Source organism: Melospiza melodia, chromosome 1, assembly GCF_035770615.1.
Source record: "Melospiza melodia melodia isolate bMelMel2 chromosome 1, bMelMel2.pri, whole genome shotgun sequence".
Lineage (NCBI taxonomy): Eukaryota > Metazoa > Chordata > Aves > Passeriformes > Passerellidae > Melospiza > Melospiza melodia.
The window spans coordinates 42,844,602-42,861,151 of NC_086194.1; the positions used below are offsets into that span (position 1 = coordinate 42,844,602).

General features: G+C 41.0%; 2 protein-coding genes across 4 annotated transcripts in view; one reads left to right on the top strand and one right to left on the bottom strand.

Moving 5' to 3' along the window:
* ANO10 (anoctamin 10) overlaps positions 1-16,550 on the top strand; it is a 130,699-nt gene that overhangs the window by 57,226 nt on the left and 56,923 nt on the right. The gene's annotated exons all lie outside the window — the stretch shown is intronic.
* On the bottom strand, positions 1,700-10,604 carry LOC134417739 (MLV-related proviral Env polyprotein-like). Its single transcript, XM_063155329.1, has 2 exons — positions 9,950-10,604; positions 1,700-5,065 (listed from the first exon to the last, which is right to left on the bottom strand). The coding sequence occupies exon 2, from the start codon at positions 4,220-4,222 to the stop codon at positions 2,159-2,161; it is 2,064 nt and encodes a 687-aa protein (XP_063011399.1). The 5' UTR covers positions 4,223-5,065; positions 9,950-10,604; the 3' UTR covers positions 1,700-2,158.

The following is a 16,550-nucleotide window of genomic DNA, read 5'->3' on the forward strand; positions in this document are numbered from 1 at the left end:
AATTCTCATTTCCACCATTGATGGACTATTAATTTTTGTTTACCTTTGCTAACCTGTGATTTTTGTGATATAGAACAAATAAATGATGATAATATGTATCATGTCTAGTAGAGACTACACTTTCAGTTTTTGCTGAAGTGAAATACTGACAGTTTAAATAGCCTGAGACAAGCAATGATTTATTTCTGAGCTTTCAGACCATGAAAGACAGTGACTTCTCGAGAGGAAAAGGAGGCAAAGTTGGTAAGGCATCTTACCTAACACAAGGAAGGAAAAAGTGCTGCCACTGCTTCAGAAGAGGCCCTGTCCTAGGCTTTGATTAATCCTGTAACAGAAGCAGAAGCAATGAGATGGGAAATGAATTACAACAAATAACATGCAAAATAATTTGGTGTTTGGTCTTCACATCTGTCCATGTTGATTTGCCCTATTAGGCAGCATCCAGGATTCCTGTCTCTCTTGCTGATTATCCATTTCATAGAAAGTGCCACTGGTATGAATTTGCTCACTGCCCCAGTTCCTTGCACTGGAAGGTGCAGACAGTGGTTGCAAACCAGCTGAATCTGTACCTGTGGATGGGAGGTACCTCACTGGTGCACTGTGAGCTTGTACCATAATGACTTCTCACTAACTCCTGAAAGGGTTTAAAGATTAATCTCTGCTCTTCACTTAATTCAAATGAGCCTGTTCATTTTATCCTAAATGATCAAGAGCTACTTTGTTTTCCATAGGATGTTACCTTGGATGGAGTTGCTTGAGCACAGAGGAGTTTTTATTTGGTTTTTTTTTTTTCCTCTAGTGAACACAAGGTCAAAAGGAATGAAATAGCTTCCAGCTATATTATGTAGTTCTGACATGTGTGATATTCTTTAAAAGAGTTTGCTTTTGTGGCTTTCCTTTGGTGATAAATCAGATCATAAACACCTGCACTTTCTAAAATACGTAGTTGTCCTGGTTTAGGGCAAATTTGGGAGAAAACCTCTAAAGGGGTTCCTCTAGAAAGCAGATTCAAGCCTCTCCCCCAGCTGGTTCAGGAGAAGATTTCCTTGGAGAAAAGTGGAAAAAACCTGCTTATTTAACAGGCACAAAGCATTCACCAGCACAAAAAACCAAAACAAACAAACAAACAAAATCCCCAAAAAAGAACAATATTAAAGAATAAAACCTCTTGCCAATCTGAAGAGATGATAAACTCAGAAAGTTCCCTTGGTGAGCTCAGCTCACTCAGTTTGTTCTCAGTCCCTCTGGAAATGCCGCAGGCCAGGCCCAGCCCGGTGGGCCACAGGTGCAGCTGCCGGTGCTCCTCTGGGTGTTCAGTCCAGAGTAGGTTTAAATAGGTCAAAGATTCCAGGGATTTTCTCTGCCTCAGCTAGCTAAAACTAACTAAAAAGCAAAGGGAAGCTCTCTCCTGCTGTCTGTCTGTGCACAGAACAACACAATCCAGGAGAGGATGTGGGGGAGTGAGTGCAGTATCTGAAAACAAACTCTGTGCTTCTTCTCTCCCCCTCTTTGCTCTCAGAACCAGTCTTAAAGGTGCAAAACCTATTTCTGAGCTAAACAGACAAATGGGGATACAATTCAGCATCCTAAAGTCACCCCAGGACAGTAGGAAAAAAAAAGCCTTGGTTACCAGGTCCCCTAGAGAAGGATGAAAAATCTTTCTGAATTCACTAGATGTTATAAATGGACTCAAAAGGAGTGAGATTTCCAATTTGAATTTATTAATTCATTGCATACAGCATAAGCAAAAGATTCAGCGCTGGGCGACAGGGGAGTTTCCGCTCCACCAACTGCCGCGCCCTCATCCCCCAGTGACCCCCTTTGAAGTCCCTTGTGCTTCCGGACTGACATGTCACTTTGAAGTACTCTGCGCTTGTGTCTGTTGTTGCTAGGGGGTGGTCTTCTGCCTCCTGGTGGTCAAGGATGAAGATCTTGGTAGTCTTCCTCGGCTACGTCTTTTGACGTAATTCCAAATTTGGTAGGAGAGCCCTGGCTCTTCCCCTATAAAGTGTGCTAAGATCTTATGATTACCACGCGCTTGTGCAAGCTAAACAAGTTGTGCAAGCAAGTTGTGCAAGCTAGGCAAGTTAAACCAATGATTAACCACATCCTATATTCCTGAGGTTTTTTGTGTAATGAACAAGAGGTTTTTTCTGTTTCAATCCCCCCTTTTTCTTTTATCCTCTTGTTCGTCAAATCTGGCTAATTCGTATCGACTTAGTTCCAAGTGTTCCTCTCTATCGGTTCCCCGCAAAGCTTCGTATTCCGAGCGCATCACCATAAGGTGAGCTGCCTCCAGTCTCCCTTTAACAATATTCACTATCTTATTAAGAATGCAAGGTCCAAACGTAAGTCCCAACATTAAGAGTATTACTGGTCCTGCAATAGTCGACAGCAAAGTGGTAAGCCAGGGGGAGTAATTAAACCAAGTTTCATACCAGCTCTGTTGAGCTTCTCTGTCCTTTTTTCTCTGTTCTAACCCCTCCCTAAGCTTTGCCATGGAGTCTCGGATGACCCCACTCTTGTTGACATAGGAGCAACATTCCTCTCGTAAGGCCGTGCATAGCCCCCCTTGTTGTAACAATAGAAGGTTTAGTCCTCGCCTGTTTTGTAATGCTACTTCTGCCAGGGAATCTAAGGATTCTGTGAGATCTCTTATGGATTCTTCAATTCTCCTTAAATCTTCGTCTACAGATATTCTAAGTTCCTGGAACCCTTTATGTTGCTGTACTAATGAGGCTACCCCTGTTCCCATTCCCTCTGCTCCTATTCCCAATAACATGGCTACCGTGAAAGTGGTGAAAATTTCTCTTTTGACTAAGTGATGCTCCAAATCCTGATATTGATCATAAACGTAATCAGAAGAGTGGTAAAGTATCCTGGGCACAATTAACACCTGAACACAGAATTCACTAGTTCCATTAAATTCTTCTATATTTATACAAGGAGTAACTCCTAAAGTATTGCAAACCCATTTTGTGTTTGTTGCTGGGAGTAGCCATTGTGCAGGGTTCATTTGATCTCTAAGTTTCCCATACTCGGCACACAGGTGGCTTTTTTCTGGGGGTACTTGTCCTATACATCTCCCCTTCCCTGTGACTTTCGCTAGAGTTATTCCTCTCTGAATATCTTTCTCCTTCCTCCACAGGCATCTCGCAGGGTTGGTGCCATTTACTCTCTTAGCCTTTGCCGTGATTCCTATTGCCTCATAAAAGGGGGGTTTGAGTGTATAGCATAGCCAACAGTCTGATGTTAAATTTGGGTGGGTCTCATTTAATACTTTAAACGTGGCTTGTAAAATTTTCCATAAATTGTCATCCCCCGTTTCTGTTGAGCTAAATGTAGGGGTTGGAAGTGTGAAATTTACACCAATGCTGGAGGAATCTCCATTATTCTTTACTGAATCATTTTTCTGCTTTTCAACTATCTCTTCTGTTATCACCAGATTCGGTCCCACAGGTTCTGGGTCATTGGGTAGAGGACTTTTCTTTATCAGAAAATGTCCCCCTCTGTCTACTCCTGGTTCGAAGAGTCTAGCCCCCCACATTTTCCCTAGTAACCACATAGAATCATCGGGGTTGGTTATGTTGATGTAAATGTGGTCACAGTTACCTCCCTCAGTTCCGCCGGCCTGTGCGTGCGGTTTTGGTTGTGTACACCCAAAAGGTCCCCACCCAGTGGTGATAAACCTGTCATTACTACCCCATCCTGAAGAAACAGTTTCACAACCCCAGTAAGCACAATAATAATGTCCAGGATAATTACAATAACCTTTTCCAGGATTTGAGCTTGGGCAAAAGTAATATTGATATTGATTCAGGCATGGTGTTACAGGTATAAGGTCACACAATGTACACAAAAAGCTAGGCTTCCCAGAAGTGATCTGTGTTTTCAAAACCCTCTGATCCTCCCATCTAATTAAGGACCACATAAAAGGTTCATGTGTCTGAGCATAGGATATTCTAATCATTACATACATCAGTATTAGTTTTGTCCAAACCGGGTGGCCCACATGGTTGGAATAGGACCCATAAATTAATTTTTGTTGTCTTTCTCTCCCCTGTTCCCTTCCACTCAGTGGTGACTCACCAGTCTTGCGGTAGGACTGCCAGCATTTCTTGAACTTTCCACAAAGGGGTCGAGACTTCCGATTGTCTCCACGGTCTATTCCCCCTCTGCCTCGCTCGACGACTCGGTTGCAGCGAGTCTCAAGGGTGACCATCTTCTCGGCAGCAGGGGTATTCTTCAGGAGCCGGATAATGGTCTCGTTCCCACTTTTTTTGTGCTAACAGCCCGGTTATTGGCTTTTATTTGTGGGATATCACACCGTAAGGTGTGGACTCTTCTTCTACACACCACTTCCAGAATGTCGAGGATGAAAGGAGCCGGTTCATTGGAGTGATAACAGAACCGTTCGGGGTTTATTCCCTTCGAAAAGATCTCCCACCACTGATCTGACCCAAGTTTTACCTCCCCTGAATTTACTCTGTGACTGAGGATCATAGAAGTTAATTTCCTTTCCTTCTCATAGCATGGGCCACAAATGGCTGTAGGAACCCGTCCCTTCCGATAATGAGTCCACCACGGTTCGTGACACAACTTACAAGAAAAGCATACAAATGGGTAACAATCACAATCTAACCAATTACATTTTAGTCTTATGTCTCTGCATTTGGCTTTATCACCGTCCCATGTGTGTCTCTTGTGCTCCAAACGAGGGGACTTAAAATAGGGTTTTCCTAGCTCGTCTTCTAGTTTCTTACAATATCCTAATGCTTCCCTATCTCCTGTTAGTTGTTTTTGGAGATACTGATTGTCTCCTACCCAGATTATCGTCCAGATCATGTAGTCCGTTTTAATTTGATTGTGGTCTCCCCGGGGGCACTGCAAACTTTCCAGTTGTCCGGGGGTTTCACTGGTCCCTTGATACGACTAGCGTGAGTCCATCCTTTCTCAACAGTTCGGACTGCTGCATCTGTTGTGATGAGTACTTGGTAAGGTCCTTCCTTGGTATCAAAGGGTTTTCTTTCCAGCTTCGGATCAACACCCAGTCCCCTGGTTGTACCTGGTGTAAGGTAAAGTCTAAGGGAGGTTTTTGTGCAAGCATCCCTTTTTCCCATAAAGCCTTCCTAAACTTGATTAATTCAGCTAAGTATTTTCTCATGCATTGATCATTAATAACTGGGTGCTCCTGAGGTCCCTCAAGGTTGTATGGCATTCCATACAGCATTTCAAAGGGAGATATCCCCATATCTACCCTAGATCTAGTTCGTATATTTAATAGGGCTAAAGGGACACATTTTACCCAGGACATTTTTGTTTCCATTGCAAACTTAGTTAACTGTTTCTTTATCTCTCCATTCATCCTTTCTACTTGTCCTGAACTTTGAGGATGCCACAGGGTATGTTGTTCCCATTTTATTCCAAGAGCCTTTGCTAAACTCTGAGTTACCTGAGAGGTGAAATGCAGCCCTCGATCTGAGTCTATGATTTCTGGAACCCCGTATCGAGGAATTATTTCTTCTAGTAATACTTTCACAACTACCTTAGCAGTTTCCCTCGGGGTCAGGAATGCTTCTACAAAATGGTGGTCTACCAAGACTAATAGATATCTTATCCTTCCTACCTTTGGGAATTCAGTAAAATCTACTTGAATATGCGAAAAAGGTCTCTTTGCCAGAGGTCGCCCTCCCTCTGGCAACTTCCTTAGGTTTTTCCTATTTGTTTGTAGGCACAGAAGGCAACCCCTAGTTACTTGCTTGGCCATGTCCCAGATACCCATACTCATGTATTTGGTGGCAAAATAATCTACTAACCCTTGTGGTCCCCAATGAGTCTTCTGATGGACCTTCGCCAATAATCTATAGGCCATAACTTTAGGTAGTACTTCTCTCCCATCGGGTAGAAACCATCTCCCTTCAGAATTTTCGGTTGCCCCAATTTCTAGCAGCTTTTTCTTTTCTTCTTCCCTAAATTTGATAATTTGGTCCTGGCCCTCTGAATCAGTAGTGTCCTTGTCTTCCTTCAGGGTCAGGATTCGTAGTGCTGCTCGTTTTGCTTCTCGATCCGCTGCATTATTTCCCCTACTCTGTAAATCTAATCCCTGTTGGTGCCCCTTTAAATGAACTACCACTAACCTTCGGGGTTTCCTTAATGCCTTAAATACTTTTGTGATAAGATTTTTGTGAACCAAAACTTTTCCTTGAGAATTTATCAGCCCCCTTTCTTCCCATAATTTTCCAAATGTATGCACTATTCCATAACAATATTTGGAATCTGTAAAGATAGTTCCCTCCTTTCCCTCTAGGAATTTTAAGGCACGCAGTACGGAGTATAGTTCACACACCTGGACTGACCAAGATTTATCCAGTGGCCCTGACTCTAGTATTTGCAACTCAGGTCCCCTAATGATGGCATACCCCGATTTCCTTGTCCCTTCTATAACCCTTGAGGAACCATCCACGAATAACTTCTCTCCTGTGTCTAATTCTTCCTCCTCCACATCGGGTCTTATTTTTACTTGTTCTATGGTGATTATGCAATCATGCTCCAATGGTTCTGCGCCCCATTCTCCATATAGGAACTCAGCGGGGTTTTGCAGAGCTGTAGTTTCAATTGTTAAATTTGGGGCTTCTGTTAAGATTCCTTCGTACTTGAGAAGTCAAGCATCAGATATCCATTTGTCAGCTTTTTGCTGAAGCACCCCCCTAATGTTATGGGGAGACATTACCTTTAATGTACTGTTAAAGGTAATTTTTCGTGCTTCTTCCACTAGCAAGGTGCATCCTACTACTGCTTGTAAGCATGTGGGCCAACCTTTGCTTACAGGATCTAGGAGTTTGTATAAGTACCCGATAGGCTTCTTTTTCCCTGCCCAATCTTGGGTTAATACCCCAAACGCGATTTACATTTATGAAAAGGAAAAAGGGTCTGTTTGTGTCTGGAAGACTAAGCACCGATGCGTGCACCAGGCTTTCCTTTAGTATTTGAAGTTTCTCAGTATCCTCCTGATTCCATTTTAGAATTCCCTCTTGTGTTAACTTTTGATATAAAAAGGCTGCCTTTGCGCTGATTTGCCGGATTTACCTCTTATTCTTAGGGATCGGTAATGCCAGAATTGCCTGAATTCTTTCCGGGTCAATCCTCTTTTCCCCTTTTCTCAGATAATGTCCTAGGTACTTAACTTCTTCCTCTACAAATTGTAGTTTTACTTTTGAAACCTTTAATCCTTTGAGGCCCAGAAAATTTAATAATTTAATGCTTTCTTTTCTTACCTCCTCTTCTTGTTTTCCTGCCAAAAGCAAATCATCCACATATTGCACTAGTGTGACTCCTGCTTCTGTCTGATAATCTTGTAAAATTTGTTCTAAAGCTTGCCCAAATAAATTAGGAGATTCCGTGAATCCCTGTGGTAACACAGTCCACCTCAATTGTTGTCTCCGTCCGGTATCTGGATCTTCCCATTCAAAGGCAAAATAGTCTCGACTGTCTTTTGTCAGAGGACATGCCTAAAAGGCATCCTTCAAGTCTACCACACTATACCACAAATTGTCTGGCCCCACTTAAGAGAGTCTATGGGTTGGCCACTACTGGGAATCGGGCCACTGTGCGTTTGTTTATTTCTCTTAGATCATGCACGAGATGATAAGTACCATTTGGCTTCCGAACAGGAAGAATGGGCGTATTAAAAGGAGACATACAGGGTTCTAGTAGTCCTTTGTCCAATAATCTGTCGATCTCAGGTTTCAATCCCTTTCGCCCTTCCGGAGACAAAGGGTACTGTTTTATTCTAATTGGGATATCTGGATTCTTAATAGTTACCGTAAAAGGAGTGATTTGTAACTGCCCAACACTCTAGGAAGTGTACCATACTTCGGGGTTGATTTTTGCCTCGTCCTCCACTCGCAGAGGACAAAGTTTTATTCTAAGCTCTTTATCTTCCACATCAATCTTAATTCCTAGTTCAATGATCATGTCTCGGCCCAATAAATTATAATCTGATTCGGGAACCAACAAAAAATCCTCTATTCCTATTTTTGAATCTGTTTCTATTACTACATCCTTAATAATTTTGACTTCAAATGGTTCCCCTTTTGCCCCAATAACTGTAGCAACCTCTTTAGACAAATTACATTCTTTTGGTAAAAACTGAATGGTTGACCTCTCAGCCCCAGTGTCTACCAGGAAAGGTATTTCCTGGTGTTGGGGACCCACCTTAAGTTTTATCAAGGGCTCTTTATGTTGTTTTCGGGTCCCCATTAAATGGAGCCCCTGACCCCTCTAATCCATCTGGAATTTCTTCTCATCCTTAATCCTAACCCTACATTCTCTCTTAAAATGCCTTTTCTTACCACAATAGAAACAAACCTTCTGACCTGCTGTCTCCTTGGGTTCTCCCTTTCTGGATTCCCCAAATCTCCTCTCTTCTCTCTTATACCCCCTGCTTCCACTGGTTGCTGCTACCATCAGCCTAACTTGCTTCCGATGGCTCTCGTCCTCCCTCCTAACATATACTTTCTGTGCTTCCCGTAGAAGTTCGTCCAGCCCTAGGTCTTGCCAATCCTCTAATTTTTGTATTTTCTTTTTTATATCTTCCCATGATTTTGAAACAAAATGTACCTTTAAAAGAGCTTGTCCGGTTGGTCCATTAGGGTCCATACCGGAGTATAACTGAAAGTTCCGTCTTAACCTTTCTAGCCAATCTGTGGGTGATTCATCTTTTTTCTGTCTGTCGTTGAATGCTTTATCTATATTCTGGCCCCTCGGGACTGATTCCCTAATTCCTTGGATTATAATGGTTCTTAAATCTTGCATGTGCGTTTGATGAGCTGGGTTTTGATGGTCCCATCGCGGATTTTGCAGGGGCCACTTGGTATCTGCGGCGGGTCCCTGGGCATGTTGCGCGTCCCAGATACGCATTCCCTCTCTCCTAATCATATTTCTTACTTCAGCCGAAAATAAGATTGTTAAAATCGACTGGAGTTCTTCCCATGTATACATGTTTGGGCCCAAAAATTGATCCACCCTGTCAGCTACCTCTAAAGGATCCTCTAGTAAATGTCCCATTTCTTTTTTAAATTCCCGAACATCGGTCGAACTCAGGGGGACTGAAATAAACCCTATTCCTGCCTGCGGTCCCCCCATCGGCATTTCTCTTAAGGGAAAAAGCCCTGTCTGTTGTTTCCTAGTTCGACTTCTGGTGATCGGACCCCGATAGTCTGATTGGTCAGGGTCACTATCATTACTTTGAGGTGGGGGTGCTGGTGCATTAGGCACTGGAGGAGGTGGGGGTGGGACATAAGGAGGGGGTGCTATTATAATTTCATCCTTTTTTTTCCTTCTTCTCCTTTTTCCTATCCAGTTCCTTATTTTCCTCAGTTAACTTAAAGATGTATACTTCCGGTCTAAAAACCCAGATCTTTGCATACTCGCTTTCTTCTGGCGAGGTAGGTTCTTTAGAGTTTACACAAGTGTTTAATGCCTGTCGTACCCAATCTTCTGACGATCCGAAGATGGGCCAATATACATTCTTAGAAATTTCCTTCCCGCCCCAAACTTCTACACAATAGTGTATCATTTTAGCCCTGTCTTTACTTTCAGTTCCTGGGAAGTGTTTCCAGTTACTAAGCAAGTATCCCAGGGGGCTGTCCCTTGGAATGGGGGGGAGCTTAACCTGTGCAGGGGGCTTACTCTTCCCCTGTCCCATTCTTCCGGAGTGCTTCCGTACACGCATGTATCTCTCGCTTCCCCTTTTTTGTGGCCCGAGCCCTCGCGGGTTTGCAGGAACTGCACTACTGAGGGTCCACAATCACTTGGAGGGTCTGGCTGCCAGTCCTCCTCTCATTCCCACATCACATCGCCGCACTTCCAGGATCCCAACCCCAACTGGATGGATCTCGTTTTTCTGGAGTGCTTTTGCACGCCGGGATCCCAACCCGTTTATACTTACGCGTCCTGCGTCTTCGTCCGGACTCTGTGCACAGAAGATTAAGGGGTTCACCGGTGTCTCCCTTTTGCTTATGAGTATAGTTTGGGTTCGTCGGTGAGGGTGGTGGAGGTCGTCCAGAGGGGCCACCCAGTTATGTTGGGTGGGGCGCCCCCCCTCTCTGGAACAACTTATCCAACTCAAGTCCCCATCCGAGTCACGGCACCAAATTGTTATAAATGGACTCAAAAGGAGTGAGATTTCCAATTTGAATTTATTAATTCATTGCATACAGCATAAGCAAAAGATTCAGCGCTGGGCGACAGGGGAGTTTCCGCTCCACCAACTGCCGCGCCCTCATCCCCCAGTGACCCCCTTTTTAAGTCCCTTGTGCTTCCGGACTGACATGTCACTTTGAAGTACTCTGCGCTTGCGTCTGTTGTTGCTAGGGGGTGGTCTTCTGCCTCCTGGTGGTCGAGGATGAAGATCTTGGTAGTCTTCCTCGGCTACGTCTTTTGACGTAATTCCAAATTTGGTAGGAGAGCCCTGGCTCTTCCCCTATAAAGTGTGCTAAGATCTTATGATTACCATGTGCTTGTGCAAGCTAAACAAGTTGTGCAAGCAAGTTGTGCAAGCTAGGCAAGTTAAACCAATGATTAACCACATCCTATATTCCTGAGGTTTTTTGTGTAACGAACAAGAGGTTTTGTCTGTTTCACTAGAGATAGGCAAAATTTATATAGGGGAAGTCCTTTAACCAAAAAGCATAAACTTCACTGGAGGAATAATGCAGCATTACAATGAGCAATACACAAAATTATTCATTCTGTAATACACAGTCAAATAACTGGAGTAAAATATACTCTTCCCACCCCCCTGACATCTTTTTTTTTTTTAAGGAAGAGAAAAAATATTTTGACTTTGTAAGTGCTGTGGTAGCCATGTTGCAGTGACTTGTATAGCTGGGTTAAGATGTTTCCTCAGCGTGCTAATGTTCTTTTTTTAATTAAGAATTGTCACTACTGAGGGAACATGTTTAGCTTTATCATTAAAGGGGATGTATCACATAACAAAATCTTCTAGCTTTTTGTTTACCATCAAACACTGACAGTGTCTCAACAACTTGGATATAATTAAGTCTTATAGCTGTGTCCAAATGTCTAGTTAATGCTTCAAATATTTTGTGAGTGAAAGCTTAGAAGAGTTTATCAAAGAAATAAAATGCTATGGTCTAGTTCTGTATACTGGGCATGTTTGATTTTTTTCAAAGCTTTTGCTGTACTGCTGCAGTATGACAGAGTTAGTTTCTATCAGATTTTACAGTAACTTCAATCTGGGAAAACTGAATTTTTTAAAAATGGTGATAATGTGATGGGTGCATTATTCTAAAACCTGATAAATTTTATTACAAACAGGTTCTTCATCTGCTCATCAGCATTGTCTTAGAAGTTTAATAAGTAAAGGACCCCTTATAGCAAACAGTTCAGTACGGAAATCTTGTGAGCGTTTTTGAATTTAAAAGTAAAGTATTTTCTACTGTTTTTTTTAAAACTTCATGAAATAATGATATTAAAATGCTTCATAAGCAGCACAGTGAATAAGACAGAATGTTGCACATTACTGTAATTCTGGTAAACCAGAAAGAGTTAAATCTCCACAGTTTGTCTGCATTTGTGTATACCCAGATAATTTACTTTTTTTTAGCCTTCAGTAGTGTTTGCTCACAATTACCTAAGTGTGATGGATAAAAACAAAATTATTTTTCAAGGTTTATGTATTAGAAACTTGGTATGTAACCAGTTGTGAGTTTAGACTGGAGAAAAGCTTTTGTTTACAAAGTGGGAACATTCTGGCTTGATTCTGCAGGAGAGCTGATGTTAGTCATTTGTTTTGCATCATCTTTTTTTCTGTCAAAATAATCACGTTTATCTTTTCAGAATTAGGTGTCATACTGAGTGAAGAGGAGAGCCTAGAATTACTGATTGGTGTTTATTGTAGAGATTAGGAGAGACAGAAAGGTGTTTACTCATTAGAAGAGTGTGATGGTTCACTGAGCTCCTTCTATCTCATAGGAATTCTGTCACACTTGGATAAAGCCATGGTTTGATTCATGTATAGTCACTGTAAACAGCATTACAGCTCTAGATTTTATCATCACCTGATGCTGTGTGCATGTTCCTCTGAGAGACAAACTGAATATGCAGCCACAGTAAAGAGCAAGATTTTAAGGTGGCTTTGTACTTTTTCAGAAATGATGCCTTCTGGATTTTTCTATCCTTGAAGCTTGCACTGCAGTCTTGGTAGAATTGTTTGTGTCTGTAACATGGGTAAGGTTACATCTGGTTTTCATATGGTAGAGCATGTAGGTCTTAAATAATGCATCTGTTGGGGACAGTGCACGTGTGAGAAAATGAGAGGTTTACTTCACTAAGATTTACTTTGCTTTTTTTTTATGTTCCTGTAATTAGAAATAAAATATTTTCATTAGTTCATTTTTCCCATCATACCAAAAACACATATTGAAGTCTTAAAAGTAACTTAACTAGAATTTATTTCTTCATTCGTTAGAAACCGTAAAGCTTTTTTTTTCTCTTACAATTTAGTGCAGAATTGCAGATTTTTTTCCTTGAACTCTTTTGACCAATGAAATCTTTAAGTTTTTTCCTCTTATTTGCAAATTTTCTTCACCATGAATCTTACATATTAAATGATAAATAACTTTGTCATATAATACAAACTAGCTTAAGAGCTCTTGTTGTGGAAGCCAAGTATGCATAATATTTCCAAATCATTCCAAATCAAAAAGTGAGCCTGAGCCCAGATTATTTCTCCTTTGTCTGTAAGATGCTTCTTTTCCTCTTTCTTCATAGTATCTGCCACCAGAGCACCTACCTGGAACTACTCAAAAGGAATTTCTTCTCTGCATTGCACTTGAATGTAGGACAAATTTTCACCTGTTATTTTCATTCTGTTCTCTTGTATTTCTTTTCATATTTTTAGATATATTATTTGAGCTCTAATATGACACTTTATTGCAGGAAGGGTCTTATTGTTGCTTTCTAATCCAGCATTTATGACCTCAGTCATCATCAAAAAGTGAGCTGTGATGAGATAAAAATTTAGCCTAAACACACAGTCCAAATACTTGCATAAGAAAATAATTAAATGGGAAAATAAAATACACCTCTTTAAAGCTGGTTTACTCTTTGTATAATGAGCTTTCTGTTTTTAATTTTGCCATGAAATTGAATGTATTTCTAAGTTCTAATTTTTCTATTCCGCAAACAATAAGATGGCAGTGTAGGTAGGAGTTTCATTTTCCAGCTGAATCTGTGTTCAGAGTTTTATTTGCATAAAGTCTTCTAGAACACAATGAACTTTTTCTTTAATGGGATCTGTGATGTTAGGTAAGACAAAGAGGATGAAAGGAATAATTTAATATTTCTAAAGTTATTGGTAAAACCTCATGAGAAATCCTGGCCTCATTTACAAGAGTGCAGTAGTATTGGCTTATTGACCTGAAGCACTTGAAATAACTGTCTTAAACATCTCATGCAGAGGCTGGGTTCTCCAGCTGAACTGTCTGGGCATGAAGTAATAATGTTATAGCTAATAATATACAAATGTTAAAAAAGAAAAAAGTCATTTGCAGCCACAAGACCTAGAATAGTCCTAGAATTTTTAGGACATGAGACTGATGTGCTGGGGTAGCTGTGCATCCAGGTTGTTGAAAAGGTAATATAGAATTGTCATTAAATGGGCAACTATAGATTTCAGCATCTTGGTGTACCCTGCTCTTCCGATTCGCTGCACAGCTCTGGGGGAGCAGATTAACTTCAATCTTTACTTCAGCAGGGAGAACAATTCTGTCTTTCCTAACAGATGGTATGAATAGTTCAGTTTATGATGCAAGTTCTAAGTGCTTTTATAATACTGTAATCCCTCTTGCAGCTTAAGAGATGGAGTAGTATGCAACAGCCCAGTAGGTAATCAAGAAACTGACATTTGGAATTGCTGAAGACTAATGAAGCTTAAAATGTTTGCATTTGACTTGTTGATGGGAAATACTAAAATGGAAATACTAACGGCCAGAGGGCTTTACCAGTAAATTGACCTAAGTTTTCTAAAAAGGTATGAGACTCCTAATTTAATGTGTCACTTAAAAGCACATTTGACTGCACTAATCTGCATTGGGAATTCATAGATAGTTGGAAGTGTATGGGGGTACTACAAGTTACCTGTTTTGATCTGGAATTCCTGGACTACATCTGACAAAAAAGTTATCTATGAACGTCCACTTTAGAATTTCAGAATGCTGCTTTTACCCCAATTACCTTTGTTTCTTCATTGTTTTTAATTAGAATTAATTACTTGTTATCTGGGTCATGTTCCTGGAAGGTGGGCTTTTCTTTGTGTGTTTCTCTGTAATTTGAGTGCATTTTCTTCAGCCATGTAAATGAGGGGCTGCTGCGCCAGTAAAACCAAAGTTAAATTTTTTTTGATAGGAGACAGGCTGGTGTGATGAAAGTTCACTTTTCTGCAAGAAACTGTTGTTAGTATGGTCGACAGCAGCTAACATGAGCCAGTCTGTGCCCAGGTGGCCAAGAAGGCCAATGGCATCCTGGCCTGTATCAGCAATGGTGTGGCCAGCAGGGCCAGGGCAGGGATTGCCACCCCACGCTCAGCACTGGTGAGGCCACACCTCAAATCCTGTGTTCAGTTTTGGGACAGAAAGAACTTTGAGGTGCTGGAGTGAGTCCAAGGAAGGGCAGCAAAGCTGGTCTGGAGCATGAGGTGAGTGAGGACTGTGTGAGGAGTGGCTGTGGAGCTGGGATTGTTTAGCCTGGAGAGAAGGAGACTCAGAGGGAACCTTCTTACTCTCTACAACTGCCTGAAAGGAGGTTGTAGCAAGGTGGGAGTCAGTGCCTTCTCCCCAGTAACAAGCAATAGAACAAGAGGAAATGGCCTCAAGTTGCTCCAGGGGAGGTTTAGATTGGATATGAGGAAAAATTTCTTCACTGAAAGGGTTGTTAAGCATTGGAACAGGCTGCCCAGGGAAGTGGTTGAATCACCATGCTTGGAGGTATTGAAAAGATCTGTAGATGTGATGCGTAGGGCACAATTTAGTGATGAACTTTGCTGGGCTGGGCTAACAGTTGGACTTGATCATAGAATTCTTCTCCAAACTAAACTATTCTATGTTTATTTCCTCAGCACTAGAGAAACCTGCACAGATGGATGATGATGAGAGAGACCCAGAAAGCTGAAGTAATCTTTATGTTTTGGGAAAGGAAATTGATACAGTAATTTTACTGTACATTAAGTGTACTGTAATTTCATTCCAGAAGCTTGAAAACAGTGCATCTTCTCTGATATTCTTTTGATGTGCATGTACAAATGTTTGGGATGTCCCAGATGATGAGTTAGTGAAGATATAGCTTTGTGTGTTTGGTTTTTTTTCCAACAGAAGTCATAAATTTAGAAAAATGTTTATCTCCTGATAATCCAGTGTAAGCACAATGCAGTAATTTTAAAATAGTTGAGACTGAGCACATCAAAGCATATACAAGACATTTTCTAAAATATTCTCCAGTTTTGTAGTCTCAGCATCCTTTACCTATGCAAAAATAGTTGACAAAATTTTCTCTAATATTCTGTATTTCATATGTAGGTCAAAGGTTTTCTGAAGTCCTTCTTATTATTAAAATACTGAACTTATTACCATTAACACTGTATGGAAGCCCTGGAGAGATCAGCGTAGTAAAATGTGAGACCTCTGCCTGCACCCATTCATGTAAATGAACCTATTAAGTACACACTTGACAACCTCAGCAAGATAACTGCTTTAGTAGTTACCTTCAGTAATCACAACAGATTACGAACTGTACCTCCTGTTTCATAGGTTACACTGTTTTTAATATTTCAAAGTGACTTTTCTGCATAAAAAGGTTTTGGAGTATTTCTTCTACTCAAAAACTGTTGTGCTTATTTCACTCTGAGTTGAACTGGTGAGGTTTTTATGGCATTTACTCTTAAAATCCTACAAATTGGAAAGTCTCCCCTAACCTTTAACAACGTGAAAGCTAGTATCTGTCTGAGGCCAGTTGCCTAGACTACTGTCTGGGCAAGGGGAGTGTAGAGACACCTGCAGAGAGTCATTCCTGCCTTCATTTGGAATGGAGCAATATGCCATCTGGGGATGTGGAACCTGCTAGCTTTGGTTACACTTGATTTATTAGATAATTAAACTTAGATGAAAGAAAATCTCATACATGGTTTTAATTTACTTTTGCTCAACAAAAAAGTCTCGATCCGACTTTGCATGTCTAGTCTTTAATTTCAGAGTAATTATTATTAGTGCTTGTCTGTTTCAGTGATTCAAGTACTTGGACAAACCATAAATATTGTATAGTAAGACAGAATTTATAAAATACAGGTGTCTGATTTCAAGCATCTGCATGTAGGTACAAAAGTAGCATTGACCTGATTTTCAGAACTAGAGCACTGCTGGTTATGCCAACAAAAATAGAGCATGCTGACACTTTCTCAGAAACTGTTTTTCAGCATATGATCTTCAAACTCGTGCTCTGAGGTATGTGGTGATAGGGGATTGCTTTTCATTTTT